The sequence below is a fragment of the Microcebus murinus genome, chromosome 20, assembly GCF_040939455.1.
Source record: "Microcebus murinus isolate Inina chromosome 20, M.murinus_Inina_mat1.0, whole genome shotgun sequence".
In the NCBI taxonomy this organism is placed as follows: Eukaryota; Metazoa; Chordata; class Mammalia; order Primates; family Cheirogaleidae; genus Microcebus; species Microcebus murinus.
The window spans coordinates 23,685,810-23,704,148 of record NC_134123.1 but is presented as its reverse complement, the minus strand read 5'-3'; the positions used below and the strand labels follow the sequence as shown (position 1 = coordinate 23,704,148).

Sequence of the window (18,339 nt, the reverse complement as noted above, 5' to 3'; positions counted from 1 at the left end):
GTTTAGAGAAAAAGATCTCTACAAATGTTTTCCTTAAATCGCATCAAAATTTAAGCCATTAATAAAAAATTTGGCTGCAATATTAAATGTCCAATAAAAAGCTAAACTGATATGCTGCACTTGGTATAAATGAACACAGAATGACTACACCTAGGTGATTAAGACACTCTGAAAAGACACAAAGATCAAGAGCTCAAGAAAATCATAGAAATGTTATCATGGGTACAATTTGCCAACGTGTACGCAGCCTATATGTAAACACAAGCAGATGGGACTTTTAAATAAAATTTTCAGTTGAGTGAAACAAAATGCTAACCTATGCTTAGTGACAGATAATCTTGTTGGTTTTTTTTTTTTGGAGACAGAATCTCACTCTGTTGCCCAGGCTAGAGTGAGTGCCGTGGCGTCAGCCTAGCCCACAGAAACCTCAAACTCCTAGGCTCGAGTGATCCATCTGCCTCAGCCTCTCGAGTAGCTGGGACCACAGGCACACGCCATCATGCTCGGCTAATTTTTTCTATGTATATTTGTTGCCCAATTAATTTCTTCCTATTTATAGTAGAGACAGGGTCTCGCTCTTGCTCAGGCTGGTTTCGAACTCCTGACCTCGAGCAATCCTCCCACCTCGGTCTCCCAGAGTGCTAGGACTGCAGGCGTGAGCCACGGCGCCTGGCCCACATAATCTTTTTAAATCTTTTCACTAATAAAGAACAGCAGGCACTTTCCCATATCTGTGGTTATAAAGTTTCACCTCTTCCCAAATCATTCCAGTTAAATTTTTACTTATCCAAAGATAAGTTATCTTCATTTTCTGTATGTGTTGGCCAACAAAAAGAAAAAGCAAATATTGAAGAGATTTAGTAACAAGAGAATGGTGGCAGGGAACTCCTTATTCACAAATGACAATTTTATATAAGCAAAAGAATGCATTAACTAGAGGCTCAAAATAATAAGCAACATCTCATTTTACATTTATTGAGGATTATTTTAACTACATGTTCTAAAACATACCTACATACCATGAGTTACTATAGTAGTATCAAGCTTTGTGTTTACTTGCTGCTTTGCCCATTAGGCCAACACTAAAACATGTTTAACATTCAAATAGAAATTTATTTTAATTTCTATATTGAATTTAAAATATAAAATATAAACCTTTCATTTCAATATTGAAACTTAGCTTTATAGTTAGTTCTGCTTCTAAGATAAGCCTGAAATGTTTTATTCAGTTTTTAAAAAAGTAATCAAATTTTTAGCCAGGTTTTACGTATCTGTATCATCTAGATATAACAATTTGTTATCATTTTAATAGAGGATATTATTTACATTAAGTCTACATTTTGTTCAAATTATATTAATATTAAATGAAGGAAATTTAAATAAGGCCTAATTATATCAGCATACTTAATGTCTTTATATTTTTATTAATAGAATATAATGATATACATAAAACCTTTTATGCTTTGCTTAAAATCTCTAAAAGCATGTATTTTCACAAAAATGATCAGTTTAAAACAATTTTAAAAACTGAAACTAAAAATGTCCTATTTCTTTCATCTTAGAAAACAAATACATCATCAGTGTTATCCTTATTTTAAATCAATGAGCATAGTATTTAAATATGGAAAATAAGATTTTGTTTGGATTTATAATCAACATTTTCATTTCCAGAAGTGAGGGATTAACTGACTTTATATACCTATACCATAGCACTATAACTAATTCAATAGATTCAACTAATGATCTCATCAGGAAATAAAAGATGAGATTTGGCCGGGTGTGTTTGCTCATGCCTGTAATCCTAACACTGTGGGAGGCCAAGGTGGGAAGATTGCTTGAGCCCAGGAGTTCAATACTATCCTGAGCAAGAGCAAGACTCTCTACAAAAATGAGAAAAATTAGCCAGGTGTGGTGGTATGGCATATGCTATATGTAGTCCCAGCTACTTGGAGGCTCAGGCAGGATCGCTTGAGCCCAGGAGTAGGAGGTTGCTGTGAACTAGGCTGACGCCAGGGCACTCTAACCTAGGCAACAGAGTGAGACTCTGTCTCAAAAAAAAAAAAAAGAGGTTTAAATATTTTTGAAGACCTGGTATTCTCACCAAAGATAAGTAAAATAACAAAACCATGGGCAAACATGTTTCTTTCATCAATTCTAACATTTAACCTTGCTTCTTCCATTCTATTCCAAGATTTTGGGAGTAGAAAAAAAATTTAACATAAATTTCTTTAAACAAAAATATAATTCTTAAAAAGGGAGTAAAGTCCACAAACTTGGATTTTAAATTTCTTTCAAAAAATATTTTCAATGCACTGAAATATTTAAACATTACAATAAAAGCCCCCACTAAAATATAAAACTGACTTTTTCTTTGAGAGAACAAAAACATTAAAGAAATTAAATTTGTAAGACTTCTTTCTCACCTAAGTTTTTGGGAAATGCATTTGTGAAGTTTAACTTTTCTGGCTGTTACAATCTTTTCAAAAAACATGACAATTAAAAATCTCAAAACCTATGGGAAAAAAAAGTTTTAAAGAACAGTAACTACCTTGATAAAAGATACAAACTATCTCTTACCTCTTATTGTCTGTTTTTTCATCTTATTGGATAGTATTTTTCCTCTCCTTTCTCTCAGAAAGAAATTCCTATAAATCCCTGGTATTTATAGGAATTTGCTGGATTCCTATAAATCATCTTTATCCAGCTCGTCTCATCTTACCTCTAGAACAACGTGAATCCAATAAATCAAATGAGCAGCAACTGATTCTAAAAGCCATGTTAAAAAGCAAAATATATTCTAGTATACTCTAGTGTTATTTATTCCAATATAGATTAGTGTTAAAAAACTAAGCATTCAATACTTATTTGAAGGGCTTAAAAGAAACTTTTAATATTAGAATCTGGGCCCAGGCTTTCATTCTTATTAGATGGTTAATATAAGTAAAAATAAACTGCATTATTATATTGAACCACACCTAGCAAGGCATAAAGACTATTAATACTAAGTGCAACCCTTTTCACGGCACCTACTGACTCATCATACAGGGAGTGCTCGAATCTTACCCACAGAAACCACCTACCAGCTCAGAAACTAAACAAGGCGTGTGAATACCCAAACAAAAACCTAAAGTAAAGAAGCAACAACTGATTGACATGAGAAGAAATCAGCAAAGGAACTCCAGAAATATGAAGAACCAAACAGAAACCACACCCCCAAAGAGGAGCACCAGCCCCTTAGAAATGGACACCAACCAAAATCAGGCAACCAAAATGACAGAAGAGGAATTTCGAATGTGGATCGTAAGAAAATTCGACCTTCAAGAATAACTCCATAACCAACACAAAGAAACCACAAAAAGCCTCCAGGACCTGGAACAGAAGTTCACTAAAGAAATCAACACAATGAAGAAAAGTTTAACCAAACTCCTGGAAATGAAGAATCAATTCAGGGAACTACAAAATACAGTGGAAAGCCTCAAGAACAGGGTAGATCAAACAAAAATCTCAGAGATTGAAGATAACACCTTCCAATTAAATAAATCAGTCACAGAGATAGAGCAGAGAAACAAGAGAAAAGAGCAAAGCCTACAAGAGATGTGGGATTATGTGAAGAAACCTAACGTGAGGGTCATAGGGTTACCAGAAGGGGAAGAAGAAAACACCCAAGGGTTGGACAAGCTGTTTGAAGATATAATAGAGGAAAATTTCCCAGGCCTTGCTAAAAATCTCGATATACAAGTTCAAGAAGCTCAGAGGACCCCTGGGAGATTCAATGCAAATAGGAAGACTTTACGACATGCAGTCATCAGACTGACCAAAATATCAACCAAAGAGGCCCTTCTAAGAGCTGTAAGGCAAAAGAAGCAAGTAACATACAAAGGAAAGCCAATCCGAATAACACCAGACTTCTCTACTGAGACTCTACAAGCAAGGAGAGACTGGGGCCCCATTCTCACTCTCCTGAAACAAAACAATTCCCAGCCTAGAATCATATTCCCTACAAAACTAAGTTTTGTATATGAAGGAGAAATCAAGACATTCTCAGATAAGCAAAGACTGACTGAGGGAATTCACCAAGACAAGACCAGCCCTTCAAGAAGTACTCAAAACAGTGTTACCCACGGATCAGCACAATAAACACTCACGAATGTAAATCTACTCAAAGCTAAAGATCAAAGCCCAGATACTACAATGGCTCAAGAGAGAAAACAAAGCAACAAAGTTCAACCCAACATAATGAACAGGAATCTGCCCCATCTATCAGTTATCTCAATAAATGTGAATGGCTTGAATTCCCCACTCAAGAAGCATAGGCTGGCCAAATGGATTAAAAAAAAACGCAAGCCAAGTATCTGCGGCTTTCAGGAAACACATCTAACCTGCAAGGATGCAATTAAACTAAAGGTAAAGGGGTGGAGAACAATATTTCAAGCAAATGGAAGCCAAAAGAAAGCTGGCCTGGCGGTGCTGATTACAGATAACTTAGTTTTTAAATCAACAAAAGTAATAAAAGACAAAGGAGGTCACTATATAATGGTGAAGGGTACAGTCCAACAAGAAGACATAACAATTGTAAATATATATGCACCCAACCTTGGTGCACCCAGATTCATAAATCAAACTCTACTGGATCTAAACAGATGGATAAACAACAACACCATAATAGTTGGAGACTTTAACACCCACTGACAGCACAGGACAGATCCTGCAAACAGAAAATCAACAAAGAAATAATGGACTTAAACAGAACCCTAGAACAAATGGGCCTGATTGACATTTACAGGACATTCTACCCTCAAACCGCTGAATATACGTTCTTCTCATCAGCTCACGGGTCATTCTCTAAGATTGACCATATCCTAGGACACAAAGCACATCTCAAACAATTTTAAAAAATAGAAATTATGCCATGTATCTTTTCAGATCACAATGGAATAAAAGTAGAAATCAATCCTAACAGGAGTCCTCATTTCTACACAAAGTCATGGAAACTAAACAATCTTCTGCTGAATGATCACTTTATAAATGAGGAAATCAAGATGGAAATCAAAAGATTCTTTGAACTAAATGACAAAGGTGACACAAGTTACCAAAACCTGTGGGACACAGCTAAAGCAATCCTGAGAGGAAAGTTTATTTCCATAAATGCCTATATCCAAAAGTCGAAAAGATCACAAATAGACAACCTAATGAATCGTCTCAAAGAGCTGGAAAAAGAAGAACAGACCAACCCCAAACCCAGCAGAAGAAGTGAAATCATTGAGATCAAATCAGAACTAAACGAAATTGACAACGGGGAAACTATACGGAAGATTAAAACAAAAAGTTGGTTCTTTGAAAAAATAAACAAAATTGACACACCATTGGCTAGATTAACAAAAAGCAGAAAAGAAAAATCTCTAATAAGCTCCATCAGGAACAATAAAGGAGAAATTACAACTGATGTCACAGAAATACAAGATATAATTTATGAATACTACAAAAACCTCTATGCACACAAAACTGGAAAATGTGGAGGAAATGGACAATTTCTTAGAAACACACAGCCTCCCTAGGCTCAACCAGGAAGAAACAGAATTCCTGAACAGATCAATATCAAGTACTGAAATTGAAATAGCAATAAAAACCTTCCTAAAAAGAAAAGTCCTGGACCAGATGGTTTCACAACTGAATTTTACCACACCTACAAAGAACTGGTGCCTATCCTGCAGAAATTATTCCATAACATCGAGAAGGATGAAAACCTCCTCAACACATTTTATGAAGTGCACATAACCCTGATACCAAAACCAGGAAAGGAAGCAACAAAAAACCTACAGACCAATATCCCTCATGAATATAGATGCAAAAATTCTCAACAAAATCCTAGCCAATCAAATCCAGGTGCTTGTCAAGAAAATAATTCATCACAACCAAGTGGGCTTCATCCCAGGGATGCAGGGATGGTTCAACATACACAAATCTAAAAATGTAATTCACCATATAAACAGAAGCAAAAACAAAGACAATATGATCCTCTCAATAGATGCAGAGAAAGCATCTGACAAAATTCAATACCCTTTTATGGTAAGAATGCTCAACAAAATAGGAATAGACGGGGCTTACCTAAAAATGATACAAGCCGTATATGACAAACCCACAGCCAATATACTACTGAATGGGGGAAAATTCAAAGCATTACCACTTAGAACTGGAACAAGACAAGGTTGCCCACTATCTCCACTTTTGTTCAACATAGTGCTGGAAGTCCTTGCTACAGTAATCAGACAATACAGCGGAATTAAGGGTGTCCAAATGGGAGCAGAAGAGATCAAACTCTCACTCTTTGCTGTTGACATGATATTATACCTAGAAAACCCCAAGGATACAACCAAGAGACTCCTTGATCTGATAAGTGAATTAGGTAAAGTCTCAGGATACAAAATCAGTACACAGAAATCAGAGGTATTCATATACACCAACAACAGTACAAGTGAAAACCAAATTAAAGACTCAATTCCCTTCAAAATAGCAACAAAGAAAATAAAGTACCTTGGAATATATTTAACTAAAGAGGTAAAAGACCTCTACAGGGAGAACTATGAAACACTGAAGAAGGAAATAGCAGAGGACATAAACAGACGGAAGAATATACCATGCTCATGGGGCGGCAGAATCAACATTGTTAAAATGTCTATACTACCCAAAGTGACCTACAGAGTCAACGCAATCCCTATCAGAAAACCATCATCATTTTTCACAGATATAGGAAAAATAGTTTTACTCTTCATATAGAACCAGAGAAGACGCCGTATAGCAAAATCAATCCTAGGCAATAAAAACAAAATAGGAGGTATCAATTTACCAGACTTCAAACTATACCACAAGGCTACAGTCATTACAACAGCTTTTTACTGGCACAAGAACAGGGACATTGACCAGTGGAACAGAACAGAGAACCCAGATATAAAACCATCCTCATATAGCCAACTAATCTTCGACAAAGCAGACAAAAACATACACTGGGGAAATGAATCCTTATTCAACAAATGGCGCTGGGAAAACTGGACAGCCACATGTAGAAGACTGAAACAAGACCCACACCTTTCACCTCTCACAAAAATCAACTCATACTGGGTAACAGACTTGAACCTTAGGTGTGAAACTATTAGAATTCTAGAGGAAAACGTTGGAAATACTCTTCTAGACATTGGCCTAGGCAAAGAATTTATGAAGAAGACCCCAAAGGCAATCACAACAGCAACAAAAATAAACAAATGGGACCTGATCAAATTAAAAAGCTGCACAGCCAAAGAAACCGTCAAGAGAGCAAATAGACAACCCACAGAATGGGAGAAAATTTTCACAAGCTACACATCTGATAAAGGGCTGATCACTAGAATCTATTTAGAACTCTGGAAAATCAGCAAGAAAAAAATCAAACCACCCTATCAAAAAATGGGCAAAGGACATGAACAGAAACTTCTCAAAAGAAGACAGAATAATGGCCAACAAACATATGAAAAAATGCTCAACATCTCTAATCACCAGGGAAATGCGAATCAAAACCACAATGAGATATCACTTAACTCCGGTGAGAATGGTCTTTATCAAAAAGTCCCCAAACAACAAATGCTAGCATGGATGTGGAGAGAGAGGAACATCCCTACACTGCTGGTGGGACTGCAAACTAGTTCAGCCTCTGTGGAAAGCAATATGGAGATACCTCAAAGCGATACAAGTAGATCTACCATTTGATCCAGCAATTCCACTACTAGGCATCTACCCAGAAGATCAAAAGTCACTTTATGAAAAAGACACCTGCACTCGAATGTTTACAGCAGCACAATTCACAACTGCAAAGCTGTGGAAATAACCCAAGTGCCCATCAATTCATGAGTGGATTAATAAAATGTGGTATATGTATACCATGGAATACTACTCAGCTTTAAGAAATGATAGTGATATAGCACCTCTTGTATATTCCTGGATACAGCTGGAACCCATTCTACTAAGTATCTCAAATGGAAAAACAAGCACCACATGTACTCACCAGCAAATTGGTATTAAAGGATCAACACCTAAGTGGACATATAGGAGTAACATTTATCGGGTGTTGGGAGGGTGGGAGGGGGTAGGAGGGGACGGGTATATACAACCACAATGAGTAACATGTGCAACATTTGGGGGATGGACACGCGTGAAGCTCTTACTCGAGGGGGGAGGAGGAGGGCATGGGCAATATATATAACCTTAACCCTTGTACCCCCATAATAAACTAAAATTTAAAAAAAATACTAAGTGCAAATGGTTTTTCAAGAGTGCTTTCTCTCTCTTGGTAACCAGTTTTCTATCAGACTTCCATCATCATACAACTGGAACAGCTTCTATAAAGTCACCAGTAGGAAATAAGATTTATTTCAAAAATCTACTTCCAGACCTCCCCAGGCTCCCCTTCCTACCCCCCTTAAGTACTTAATTTCTTTCCTGAAGTAGATCTTCCATAAATATTACAATATTAAGGACTAAATTTTAATGAATGCAAATCAGAGGAAATGAAAGGACATTAACTCCCATTCAAACCTTCCTTTAAAAAAAGGTCTGTTTCCAAGTTATATTTTTAACTTCCCCCGTGATTCTCTTTTAAAAAGATGAACACAAAATCTCTCTGCTAATGACTTTATTCATGAATCTATACTGGAACTCAAAATAGCAAAGAACATGAAAATTTTTCAGATTAATATTTATCAACCAAATACATTAGAGAATACATCTATTATTTATATAACTAACAAAAATGACTAAAATGTACATGTGAGAATACAACTATTCTCTACTTGGTGGAACTCCAAGGTAATGAAGAATTGCCTGATACAGTTTGCCAGAAGAACACATCACACTATCAAATATATACAAAATAAATCATATGTAACTGGTAAAATAACCATCTCATGGCTAATCTTTTGGTAAAGTGTCATTTTCATACTGAAAAAAGAAATTAGTAAAGATTAAAATTTTTGAATGCTATCATTTCAAAAATATTAAGATTTCTTGTTCATATTCACTATGTTCATCATGTTCATGTCTCCAATATGAGACTACAAACACTATCTTAAAACTTTAAAGATTTCCTGGAAGTTAAAAATTACACCATTGCTAAATGAAGCTTTTCATGATGAGAGTATATTAGACATAATTTTTCATTGTTTTAAACATGATCTTTGGTTTAAAGCTGTCATCTTTTACTTGGATGACTGTGGTTAGTAAAATATTCATACAACAACACATTCGTTTTATTTGAGCCATAAAACAAAGCTGGGTCAATGGCCTAAGTGCAGTGAATGACACATATCAAGAATCTGGCAAGATGAAGTCCCTGAAATCCATAACTGACATGTTAAATGTTAAAGGAAATCAGTGTTGCCAAGATATGCACTTGGCAAAAGAAAAAAAAAAATAATAAAGGATATCAGTGTTGTTGAGGAGTGGCTTACCTCCTTTCATCAATGAACACCACTGGCCACAGAGAGGAAATTAGCTTGGAAAAAACTATCTAATCTGAATGAAGGCACACAGGTGCAAACTTAAGCAGATAAACAAGACCAAGCAAGCCACATATGTCAGCATGGGCGTCCTGACCCCAAGCACATACACGCATCTCATATTCAGAGGTTGAATATCTGCCATCGATTCCACCCCATGGCTGAATTCTATGCTTATGGATCTATACATCTCAGAGAGCGGAACTATCTGATGGTTTTCCAGAATTAATGAGACTATGAATGATGCAAACACTGACGTTTCCCTAAATCAAAAGGTTTTAAATTAATATGACAATGGGATGCAATGATACTGGATAAATAAGTCAAAAAGCTGAATCTCAGAGAGGACATGTTCAATTTCATAACTGAAGGCTGCTGACAATTTCTTCTCTCTCCCCCTGAATAATCAAATGCAAATGCCTTTTAGCAATGGCAGCATTCAAATCCCACAGAAAATCAAGTAGTGCCCCGTGAAAGAGCACCTCCATTGGCACAAACTGTAAAACCTGCTGCGGTGCGTCAGAGTTAAGCAAAGTGCTCAGCAATTCATTCACATTCTGCAGATACTGGAAAACTGGATTTGGAAGGTCCTTATAACCAACACATAGCAGGACTGCACAGGTCCTCAGGGGCTCAGAGGATGTGGGACAAGAAAATGTGATGAATCTAAAACAACTGTGGAGTACAAAGATCAAGCCGGCCATAAATCTTGTGAAACAAGAAAGTACAGGCAAAATCATAACATCTCCTGTATGAAGCTGTTGCAGTGAATGTAGAAGGCAGTCTAAAAATAAATGCTGGTAAGTTGGGTCTCCATCATGAAGCAATGAACAGCTGAAAGTCAGGAGCTCAGCTGATTCCAGGAGTTGAACTTCCAATGGTGTATGATGCATTTTGATATCAGTGAGAGTCGGCAAACCCACGAGGAGGCACTTTATTGGGTTGCTGGGTTCTACACCCTGCTCATCCTGAAGGCACTTGGTAAGGCTAAACAACTCAGAAAATATCAGTTCTTCAGAAAAAACATGACAAGAACAATATTGCTGTTTTCGCCTGTCCTTGGAATCCGAATTCAAAGTTCCTCCTAATGACTTTTCAATGACTTCATTAAGAGTCTTTAAAATTTCACCATCGCAGAAAGGAGAACACTTTACCTTTGGCAGTTTCTTTCCCTCTAAAATATGCCATAAGTGACACTCAAGACTGGAAGCTGACCCTTCTAAAAGAGAACTTTGCCCAGGATGATATACACCATGTTCTTCAGCCCAAATATTAAAGTATCCTTTGGCTACTTTATCTTTCCATGAAAGGGTTTCCAGCATCTTCCTTTCGTTATAGGTTTTAAAATATCTGTTCCTCTGCCCAAACCATTTGGTGTTTGTATTAATACCAATATTTGACTTTTTTACTAGCCAATTATTTCTGGCAAGAGGCTTCAGTTGAAATTTTTGCATGAAATATTGCACAGCACAATCCCTTAAATTATTCAGTTTTGTTTGTTCCCCTTTTCCCATGGACTCAAACAGACGAATGTTCTCAGAAATAGTCTCTAGCTGGTATTTATGAAAGAACGCACAACATTCTTCATGTCTTTTAAGAAAAGATTCAGGAATCATATGATGGGAAAAGAGGGCTTTCCTGGTCATTTCAGTTCCAAAATTCAGCACCATCTTAGATAACAGAGGATGGATGGCCTCTCTTCCCTTATAGTGAAGACATACCACATAGACTTCTGAGTTTCCTGCCTTGCTTGTAGCAGGTTTGAAAACATGGACTTGGTCAAAGGAACAGTTTAGCAGGTACATCAGGTTTATAGAACAGTGCTCAAACAAAGTAAACATCTTCAGAACAAAGGAGCCACCATTTCCAAGAGTGGTCAGAGCAGTGACAACTTCACAGTAATGCAAAGAAGAGACTAAAGCTTCTTGTTCACCTGGGTTTCCTTGGCAATCGAAACTCCCATCTGCAGTGATCAAGTGAATGGTTACAAAGCTGCTTATGAAATTCTGAAGTCCAGTCAGGTATTTCAGGGTCATGATATCACCGGTGTTATCTGGACCAAAGTACCACGAATGCAAGGTATTTGCAATAAGCCGGTCATCCATAATCATTATAAGATTGTCATTGGCTTCATGGTAGGGATTCAGAGTATTAGCTACCCAACTCCACTCACAAGGGAATCTATGGGATTTTAAGTAATGATTGAGACTAGCTATAAAAGCTCCAGGAGCTTCACAAAGGTGTAGAGAATTCAGTTTTCCATTCTGAAAAGCTTCCTGTGGAATCAGTGGAAAGCTACACAAAATCTCATGGAATTTACACCATGCTTGAGTACAAAGTTCAGCATTCATAGATTTTCTAACATGAGAAATGATTTTTCCTGCTTTATTAGTGAAAGCAGTGTGCTCATGCCACTCATCCAATTTCTTATCACTCAATAGGTTTTTTACTTCATTTAGGGAGTTCTTCAAATCAAGAAAGGCATTAAATTCTGTGTGGTCACAGGTGAAAATCTCACTGGGATCTGGTAACTGCCACTCACCATCAAGTGGCTTGCCATAAGAAAAATTCTTGGCAAAGAGTTCAAAAATGTCAGCAAGAACATCTGGGCTGAATGTCTCAAGACTTGCTAGCTGCTGAACTGGTGGTTTTCTGCACTTACTCATTTTCAAATCAAATTAAAATCTAGAAAGAGAAAACACATAATTAAATAAATCAAATTTATTAGGGAGTGAAATTGCATCAATGGTAAATCTGATCACACTTGTGACAAACTCCATAAAAGGAGAAGGCTAATGTCAGCACACTCTGTTACAAAACAAGGTAATTTTGAATAATGAAAGGGTAAAGGGTTTGATGTCCAACAAATGTGGGTTCAAATTCCAGCTCAGCTACATACAGCTTAATAAATGGCCCTAGACAAATTACTTGATGTCTCTGGGATTTGTTTTCTTCCCATTAAAAAAACTGGCTTATCTTTTTTTTAGAAGAGGATAAAACATGCTAGCATATAAAAGCCTATATCAAAGAATTCATCAGTGACTGACAGCTCTTATCATCTTAGTAACTCATCTAGCTCCTCCCCAGAGTTCTCCTCTATCCACAGCTGTGACAACACCCACATGGCCTCCAACACACACACACCTTTAGACATTCATCCCTGGACATGACCTTTGTTTAAGCTCTAACAAATGACTTCTAGCTTTTTAGTTCCCTCCCTATCTCACCTCCTTCCTGGAGAGGATCATGCACCTGAACCCAGTACTGGTCTTGCCACAGCCACTTACTCCCCTATTAGTATTGTTGAATACATCCTCTGTCCAGATTTCATTCTCTAAGACACGCTCTTTGGTGGTATCAATCATCAACTAATGGTCATCATCATACAACTTGTAAACTTGAGTGATTAGCTTCCTTTTGCTTGATGCTAAAACTGAACAATAGTTCACCCTGGCATCCCTCTAAACTACAGATTCCTGCCTTTTATATACTTGGTCAGACAGCTCCACACTTAACACTATAAAAACATCACTATTTCTTTTTGCCACTGTGGAAAAGGAAAATTACCAGGTAGACAATATTTAGTATGGGATGGGAGGTGGGAGGGGTAGTTTGAGTGGAAACTATGTTAAAAACAAAACGTTCCACAAGAAAATGTAGCTAATTGGTAACTTTTAAGAGGATGTAGTTAACCGCAATCTCTAACTGACTTGCTTGCTCTGCAGTGCAGGGGTCAGCCCAAGGGGTATGAAACCCCCAGACTGAGAAAGTTCGGGGCTGCTCTCCCTCCTTGCATGGAGTGGTGACAACCCCCGCACAGGAATAAATAAAATTTGGCTAATTGTATTTTGGTGTCCAAGTCCCCTTGATCCGCTGGTTTATAGCACCACTAAAACTTCTTAATGCACTTTGATATATTGAATATACAAATTACAAATAGTCTCTCTACATTCTGTGTACTAACACTGACAAAGAAACCAAAAACATGAGAAAGAAGCATGGCTTAATAATACAATGTTGGAAAAATTATAAATTATAAATCCTAGGAAATAACAGCAATGAGTTATTACACGGTATCCGTTAGTGCAATGTTAATAGATAGGTTCAGGAATTCTCCACTTACTTAGCACATACAATGCATTCTACAAGTGGTTTTCAAAAAATACAATCTAAGCAGGTTTCTGTGACGTATGCCTATAATCTTTGGGAGGCCAAGATGGGAGAATCACTTGAGGCCAGGAGTTTGAAACCAGCCTGAGCAACATAGCTGAGATGGGCATGGTGGCACACACCTGTGGTCCTAGCACTTGGGAGGCTGAGGGAGGAGGATCGCTTGAGCCCAGGAGTTTGAGGCTGCTGTGAGCTGTGATCCCACCACTACACTCCAACGTGGGGGAGACCCTGTCTCTAAAAAAAAAAAAAAAAGTAAGTCTAAATTTGTTAAATGTAAAATAAATGACTAAATCACCATCCCAGAAAAGCAGATGCTGTTTGAAGATAAAATGGGAAATAAAGGGAGCTAATGCCATAATAAAAATAAGAATATTCAGATGACTTCATACTTTTAGCATTTTCTTTGTGTTATTCTTTTAGTACGCTTTTTTCTTCCTTTCTAATTTTATGCTTAAATTACTTACAACTCTACCAGTTAAGTTCAGGTATCTTCTAAGTCATTTGTTTGCCATGGTGTATTTACAAATTACATGTAAATAGAGAATAATACTCACAGTTACCCATCAACATATTTTTCTTACCTTAGATCACTTTTTTTCCACTGGTGAAAGCTGTATTTAGGCACATTTCTGGCGGAAGGCAAAATGGAGACATTTCCATATTCACTAAAATCCTAAATGAGGGCAAATAAAAGTTTATTACAACAAGCTCCTCTGTCTTTATTTACACTGTGCATGCTGGAAACTACAACCATGTTTATCTCTCAACTATATTCTACTTTGGATAAAGTCTGATTTGGAGTATTAACTTCACATGCTAATTAATAGCTGTAATTGAGCTGTGCAATCTTACCTAAGCTAATAGGTAATTTACCTCCACATGCGGACAACTAAAGTGACTTGAACACTCCACCGTTCTTCCTGAATATACTTCGACTATAGTGTCACCTAATTTTTATTAACTACTCCTGTACTCATTCAGCTCCAGCCACACAGGCCTCCCTCATTGAAGACACCAGGCACATTCCAAGCTGAAAGCCTTTTTGCATTGGTGGGTCCCTCTGCCCAGAATACTCTTCCCCCAGACATCAGCACAACTAATTTTCACACCTCTTTCTAGTATTTGCTCAAATGTAATTTTCTCAGTGAAGCCTACCCTAAAATGCTTATTTAAAACCACAGCTTGCATTCCCAATGTCCCTTATCTTACTTTATTTCTCCCCCCATGGCACTCATTTCCTTCTAACCTATAATTTACTTATTTATGTTTACTGTTGTTGTCTGTCTTCCCCAAACTAGAATGTAAGCTCCATAGGGCAGGGACTTTTGTTTTGTTTATTCATATATCATCCCAAGAGGTTTGGTACACAGTAAGCACCACGTATTTGATTGAATAAATGAGTGGATATCATACTTAGCACAAAATGCACTTCTCTGTTCAGGTTCTGGACATGAGTCATGATAATGCATCTCAGCTTCACTACAACACTTCAATGCACGACCAAAAAATAATAACAACAAAAAAAGCATGTCGTTTAAAGAGTGTGTGGGAAAAGTTTCCAGTATATGATCCTCTGTGTCCCTTTCATTAAGCACTCCATAGAGCTTTGTGGCATCATAATTCTGCTAGGTGGGTCAGTATTACCATTCTTATATTGCATACTCGAGTATAAGTCTTGTGGCTCCGCCCAAAGCCACAAAGGGAATACTTGGAAAATTGGTAAGCCTAACACAAAACCACAAAATCTCATCAACAGTTGTCACCTCTCCAATTAACACTTATAAAGCAGTTCTAAGGGCTTCCGCCAACTCCTCCTCCCAGCAACTGTGACACTAACAGCTAGTGTGTATCCAGGGCTTACTTTGGGCCGGGGGGCACCCAAGACCGCATTTCATCTAGTGGAAGCGAGCCCCAAGCCCCATTCGAGTGACTCGGTCCCAGCCACTGTCTCACCCGCTGGGAAGTCCGAGGAGGACCCGGGCTCGGAACCAGGCCTGGATTACCTTCGCTCACGCCCACCGGGGGCCCCACTGTCTGGACAGACTGAGCCTCACTCGCTCTCCACACTCCAGAGGGCCATTCTCCACTTCTGCTCCTGGGGCTGCTTCCCGGGGTGGTCGCTCCTTTGGGTCCGCAGGGGAGGGAAGTGGCCGGGAAGTTTGCCCGGACCCGCCCTTCGCAGCACCGGGAGCCGGAGCTCAACTCCGGGCCCCGCCGCCGCTGCCGAACGCCGGCCGAAGCAGCCCGGGAAGCTTGACAGTCCCACTGCGCACGCGCCTTCTAGGCCTGGCAGGCGACGCATGCGTCAACGTTACGCACGCCGGCTGGTCTCGCTTCGCCAAAGCTTTAGCTTCTAAGGTTTCGTTTCTCCGTGGGGGTACTGGGGCGAGGAAACAGCAGCCTCCAGACCGCAGACGCTATGGCAACGGAAGCTGCGCGCGCAAGCCCAGAGTCCTTTAGCCCCGCCCTCAAAGGGGTGGAGTGGTGGGATGGGGCGGGGCATACTGTCAGGACAGGCTGGCTCCGCCCACCCGGCCTCTGGCCCCAAAAGCTTTCTGGCACTGTTTAGCAGATGTGTTAGCCTTGGGTTAAAACTGGAGCTCACAAACAATATGAGGTTAAAAGGTAAACTAGCGAAACTGCGAGATAATATTGTTACTATATATATTGATATTTATAAACCAATAAGAAAAAGACAACCTCAAAGGGAAAATGGTCGAGGATCCCAACAGTCAAAAAAAAAAAGAAAAGTGAAACAAATAGCCAATAAGAATATACACTGTTATTTAACCTATTATAAAAAAGAATTGGTGACAAAAACAGTAAGTTTTATTTTGCCCGGCTTAGCAAAGATTGATAATGGCTACTTGGTGAAAATAATTTTTACCCTGTGGGTGGGAATAAAAATTAGTATAACCCTTACAGAAGGCAAACTTTAAAATAGGCTCACACTTGAACCCAGCAATTCCCACTCCTAGCAATTTATCCTTAGGAAATAAACAACTGGCACTCACTTTGGACAAAATGTTCATTTCTGCACCTTAACCACAATAACAAATATGTTAACACTGTCTAAGGGAAGTAATTAAATTATGTATGCATGCATTATATGCAGCCATATGTCAACAGTACAGCATGAAAATGGGAGAATATAGAACTGTGTGTATAGTTTGAGGCATTTATGTAAATAAATATATAGAGATAGATATATTGTAAATATAAAATACATTTTTTACAAGTCTTCCAGGACATGAAAAAATGGAGAAAAAAAATATATTTAAAAAAAATGATGCTAGGTCATTTGGATATCCATATGGAAAAAACTTTATTTAGACTCTTTCCTCACATTATAAATAAAAATACATTTCATTGGTATTACCAATCTATACTTTAAAAGTCAAACAATAAGAAAACGTAACAGAACATCTTCGCAACCTTGAAGCATGCAAAAAGTTTATAACAGGACACAAAAAATACCAATCATAAAGAAAAAATATATAAATTGGATTATATTAAAATTAAGGATGTCTATTCCTCAAAAGGCATCACTGAGAGTGAAAAGTCAACCTACAAAGTAGGAGAAGATATTAAATATATAAAATATATTTCAGAATATGTAATTTCTACAAACAAATAAGGAAAAGATATCCCAATAGAAAAATGGACAGACACTTCAAAAAGATGATATCCAAAAGGCCAATAAACATATGAAAAGGCACACAACTTCATTAGCCTTTGGGGAAATGCAAAGTAAAACCACAAAAAGGCCGGGCGCGGTGGCTCACGCTTGTAATCCTAGCACTCTGGGAGGCCGAGGTGGGCGGATTGCTCAAGGTTAGGAGTTCAAAACCAGCCTGAGCAAGAGCGAGACCCCGTCTCTACTATAAATAAAAAGAAATTAATTGGCCAACTGATATGTATATAAAAAATTAGCCAGGCATGGTGGCGCATGCCTGTAGTCCCAGCTACTCGGGAGGCTGAGGCAGAAGGATCGCTCGAGCCCAGGAGTTTGAGGTTGCTGTGAGCTAGGCTGACGCCATGGCACTCACTCTAGCCTGGACAACAAAGCGAGACTCTGTCTCAAAAAAAAAAAAACCACAATAAGATACCATTACACCAGATGGCTAAGATGAAAAAGACTGAAAGTGTAAGTGTTGCAGAGAATGAAAAGCAACCAACAAAAAGCTGTTTGGAAGAATACGATCTTCCAAACTCACCGATTAGTTGCATTTTTTCGTTTTTCTTTTTATTTCAATTTTTTGAGATGCACATCCATAAAGTGCTCAGATCTTAAGTGTTCTATTTAACCACTTTTGACAAAAGCTTATTAAATATTCCAGAACATTCCCACAAGTTCCTTCCCAATCTCCCATCCTCAAGAAGCAACAACTGATCTATTTCCTGCTATCATAGTTTAGTTCTACCTATTCTAGAATGTCAAATAAACTCAGTCACTACAGTTCATACCTTTTTGTTTCCTGCCCCGTTCAACTTAGTGTAATTTAAAAAATATTTATCCATGTTGTTGTATGTATCTGGTATCTTCCATTAATGCAGGAAACAGAGGCTCTGAGTGAGATTTGAGTGAATAGCATTGGATTTGGGGGGACAAGGGGAATGTTCCTAGGTCCATTTATTTTATCTA

General features: G+C 38.0%; 1 protein-coding gene across 2 annotated transcripts; it reads right to left on the bottom strand.

Annotated features, from left to right (window-relative positions):
- Positions 1-8,141: 8,141 nt before the first annotated feature.
- On the bottom strand, positions 8,142-16,115 carry CMTR2 (cap methyltransferase 2). Of its 2 annotated transcripts, XM_012772421.3 has the most exons (4): positions 15,698-16,115; positions 14,276-14,367; positions 13,814-13,928; positions 8,142-12,206 (listed from the first exon to the last, which is right to left on the bottom strand). In XM_012772421.3, the coding sequence occupies exon 4, from the start codon at positions 12,185-12,187 to the stop codon at positions 9,881-9,883; it is 2,307 nt and encodes a 768-aa protein (XP_012627875.2). In that variant the 5' UTR covers positions 12,188-12,206; positions 13,814-13,928; positions 14,276-14,367; positions 15,698-16,115; the 3' UTR covers positions 8,142-9,880. The 2 variants fall into 2 exon arrangements, with proteins under 2 accessions (XP_012627875.2, XP_012627874.2); XM_012772420.3 differs by lacking the exon at positions 13,814-13,928.
- Positions 16,116-18,339: the final 2,224 nt, after the last annotated feature.